The 3,642-nt window shown below is 26.9% G+C and overlaps 1 protein-coding gene across 1 annotated transcript; it reads left to right on the top strand.

Moving 5' to 3' along the window:
• Window positions 1–272: 272 nt before the first annotated feature.
• Window positions 273–2,421, top strand: LOC107638023 (16 kDa phloem protein 2-like). Its single transcript, XM_016341224.3, has 5 exons — window positions 273–558; window positions 841–906; window positions 1,013–1,139; window positions 1,461–1,575; window positions 2,249–2,421. The coding sequence occupies exons 1-5, from the start codon at window positions 492–494 to the stop codon at window positions 2,252–2,254; spliced, it is 381 nt and encodes a 126-aa protein (XP_016196710.1). The 5' UTR covers window positions 273–491; the 3' UTR covers window positions 2,255–2,421.
• Window positions 2,422–3,642: the final 1,221 nt, after the last annotated feature.

A 3,642-nucleotide genomic window follows, 5' to 3' on the forward strand; every position in this document is an offset into this window, starting at 1 on the left:
ATTAAATATTATTTAATGCTTTAACACTTTAGAGGTATTTTTAAAATTTTCAAAGATAACACATCAATGTATATTAATACACTAGTGTGTATATATAAATAATACACATTTAAAAATAAGAATAAAAGTTATGTTCCTAGCAATTTTACGTGTGTTATTAATTCTCATGAGTCTTATAGAAAAAAAATATATTGAAATATTCAATGAAATTAAATGCATATAAAAGGTTCATGTACCAAAGAAAATGCATATAATTAAATTCATTTTCTCCATAAAATAATTCCAAATTTAAATTATTAACAAATGCTCTTAGTACGTTTATCATTAAAATTCTTAGGATTTAGTTAAAAATTATAAGAGCATTATTTAAGTAATTAATAGCAGAAACGAAAAATTCAGCTATAAATTGGTGAGGGGTTTGGTTATTTGTGTAACATTTCAAGTTTCAACAATTGTAAGCGAGAGAGATAGAAGTGTTGTGTCAAGAGAGGATGCCTCGCGGAACGCTTGAAGTCATTCTTGTCAGCGCAAAAGGTCTTAAGGACGCTGATTTTCTCAGTAAGTCATGCAACTAAAATCGCTCCATTATTATATTCTTCTGAAAAACAAATTATAGCATGTCATCTTTTAAGGAACGAGAATTAGTTTTAATATTTTGGTATTTTTTTGTGCTTAATCGATCGATTTTTTTACTCCAAGTTGAAGATATATATTATTATTATTTTTCAATTCAGCGTATTGTTTTCCGATTTTTTGCATGTCAAGAATTTTCAGCTACGTTGTTGGAGAATTCAAAATAGACTAGATTGTAAATTAATATCTGATTTATTTGATGAACAGAAAAAATGGATCCTTATGTAATTCTCACTTATCGAGCACAGGAGAATAGAAGCAGTGTGGCAAGAGGTTTAATTTGTTTTCTCTTGATCAAATACATATTGGATCTGACAGAAACATTATTATTGCAGTTTCAAAATAATTAATTGCTGTGTGTTACGTTGTGTATGTGTAGGTGGAGGATCTAACCCTCGTTGGAATGAGAGCTTTCTTTTCACAGTTTCTGATAATGTTGCTGAACTTAATCTGAGGATTATGGACAAAGATACTTTTACTCGGGATGATTTTCTTGGTGAGGCAAGGTGAGTCCAAATTAAATTCTTCTTACTATCAACCTAATTATATGTAGAAATTCAGTGATTAATCTTATTATGTAGTTGATTCTATTTTGTTTAAACTTTGTTGATGATGGTCATGGTTTTTAAATTTTACTTTTATTGTATGAAATGTTCACACTGTAATAGAAAACTGCTGTTGCCTTAATATTTTATTCTCACCATTTTCTTTTTTTGTATCTTATATATCCCTTTCATTTCTGAGTTTCCTTTTCATAATTAATCTCATACTTAGCTGTTGAAAAATTATATATAGCTAGTTAGTGCATTTGTTTTGATATATGGCAGAATTCCATTAGAACCAGTTTTTGCTGCGGGTAGCATTCAGGAAACTTCTTACAATGTTGTTAAGAACCAGAATTATTGTGGGGAGATTAAGGTGGCTCTCACTTTTAATCCCGAGGTAAGTTACGTTCATGTAAAAAAATCACAACTTATATACCTAGCCTACCTATTATATAGTTCTTTGACCAGAGTCACAATAGCATTATAGCGTTTCTTTTACGTATACTTTTAGTTTTTATATGATACTACGATATAATTAAATTTTGTTATATATATATATATATATATATATATATATATATATATATATATATATATATATATATCAAAATCGGTAATTAAAATATAAAATATATATTAAAAATAAATTAAATTAAATTATATATATATGAATAAATAATAATTAATTTAGTAGTTGATATAATGTATGTCTAATTTTTTGTATACACATATTATTTTTTAAATTAAATTATATTTTTGTGTTTATTATTATGCCTTTGTTCAATTTAATTTGTTTTTTCGGTTTTTAAAACTAAAGACTTCTTGAAAGTTAAAATAAAACTAGCAGCCCACTTCTGGTAGTGATGCTCTTAATTGATTGTTATTGTTATAAACGTAATTTAATTTCTAAAAAGCTTTTTAATTATTATCATAAATTTTATGAAAATACAAAATGTGTAATATATTTTTTAATTATTTTAGAAATAAAAATTAAATTAAAAAAGATAATTTAAAAAGGATATATACTAATGATTTATCTTTGTTTTTATTTCAACTTGCCGTTGCAACAGTGGTAACTTGGGTGATGAACTCCAAGAGGAAAGCTATAAACATGGGAGGATGAGGATGGAATGAAGAGAGTTACAGGAGACAAGATCTATAAGTATTTTAAAAAAATAAAAGTATTAAATGGATTTTGAAAAATTTTTGTAATAAATTTATATATCTTGGTGATAAAAAGATGAAATGCGTTCTACTTGAAAATTTTCATAAATTTATTAGTCGTGTGTTGCAATTATTGGATAATTCACTTGATAATATATTTTTTTCAAGAATTTATAAATCTATCATAATATTTTGTTTTGAAATTTACTTAATATCTTTTGAATTTAGTTCTTTTGTATCTTAAAAACATATCTTCTTAAGAGGATATAATAAATTTTTTTAAGTTTTTAATGTATTTAATGTATTAAAAATATTAAAAATTTACTCTTTTTACAATTTTTAATAAAATATGTCTTTAAAATACATTTTAATAAAATCCATATCTTTTTATTGTCAAAAATCTATAAGTTAATCTCAAAGTTTTATAAAGGTGAAGTACGATTTTGGCTTTTAGAGTAGGAGCTGAAAATTTTTTTCGTTTTCAATTTTTTTTTGGTATTCGAATTTGTCCCTAAGATTTAACATGATTTTAAAATCTTCTTTCGTACCAAAATATTCTTTCCCTTCTTCACCAAAATTCTCATTTTCTATTCTTCTTTTTCTTTTTTTTCATCACAACATCGTCCCTTCTTTTTTTTTTCTTCTTCTTCATCAAAGCATCAGCAACAACAATATAATAAACAGACAAAAAAAATAGAAATAGAAATGAAAAAATAAATCTATATAATTTCTATCACTATCTTTTTTAACTCCAAAGAACAATAACAACAAAAGAAACAGAAGCAGAAGCAACCAGAAACATCAATAACAACAATGAATAATGGAATCAGAATCAAAAGTAGAAAAAACAAAAACAGAAGAAACATGAAAGCAAAATGAAATTAGAATCAACAACAATAATAGAATCAGAATTAAAAATAATGTAATTAACAAAATCAACAAATCCAGAAATTAAAAAAAAAATTCAACAATATAATTAATAGAAAAAACAGAAAAATCAATAATAATGTAATTAACAAAATCAACAAAATAGAAGCAGAATTGAAACCATAGAAAAGACCAACAAGGACGCGAAGCACAGCAGTGAGTGACGAGGAGCAGCGCGACCGGCAGAGAAACGACTACCAACGAGCAAGCGATGAGGAGGAGCAGAAACGTCGAGCGGCGCGCAACGTCCACCCTCACGGATTTGTTGGCGTCCGACGTCGAACACTGGTGTCGATGTTCGTCAGTCCCTCGCCCTTCCCCTCGTCTATCCCTCGTCCTTCCTCTTTCCCTTTCTTCGTCTTCTCCTCTGTCC

The sequence above is a fragment of the Arachis ipaensis genome, chromosome B4 (assembly GCF_059453495.1).
Source record: "Arachis ipaensis isolate K30076 ecotype BB chromosome B4, ASM5945349v1, whole genome shotgun sequence".
Taxonomy (NCBI): Eukaryota; Viridiplantae; Streptophyta; class Magnoliopsida; order Fabales; family Fabaceae; genus Arachis; species Arachis ipaensis.

What these genes read in the sequence shown, in the direction of transcription:
- LOC107638023 (XM_016341224.3), top strand. Translation starts at nt 492, where the DNA reads ATGCCTCGCGGAACGCTTGAAGTCATTCTTGTCAGCGCAAAAGGTCTT. An exon ending in TAAGGACGCTGATTTTCTCA is followed by an intron (nt 559 to 840) that starts GTAAGTCATGCA and finishes TTTGATGAACAG; the next exon opens with AAAAAATGGATCCTTATGTA. An exon ending in TAGAAGCAGTGTGGCAAGAG is followed by an intron (nt 907 to 1,012) that starts GTTTAATTTGTT and finishes GTGTATGTGTAG; the next exon opens with GTGGAGGATCTAACCCTCGT.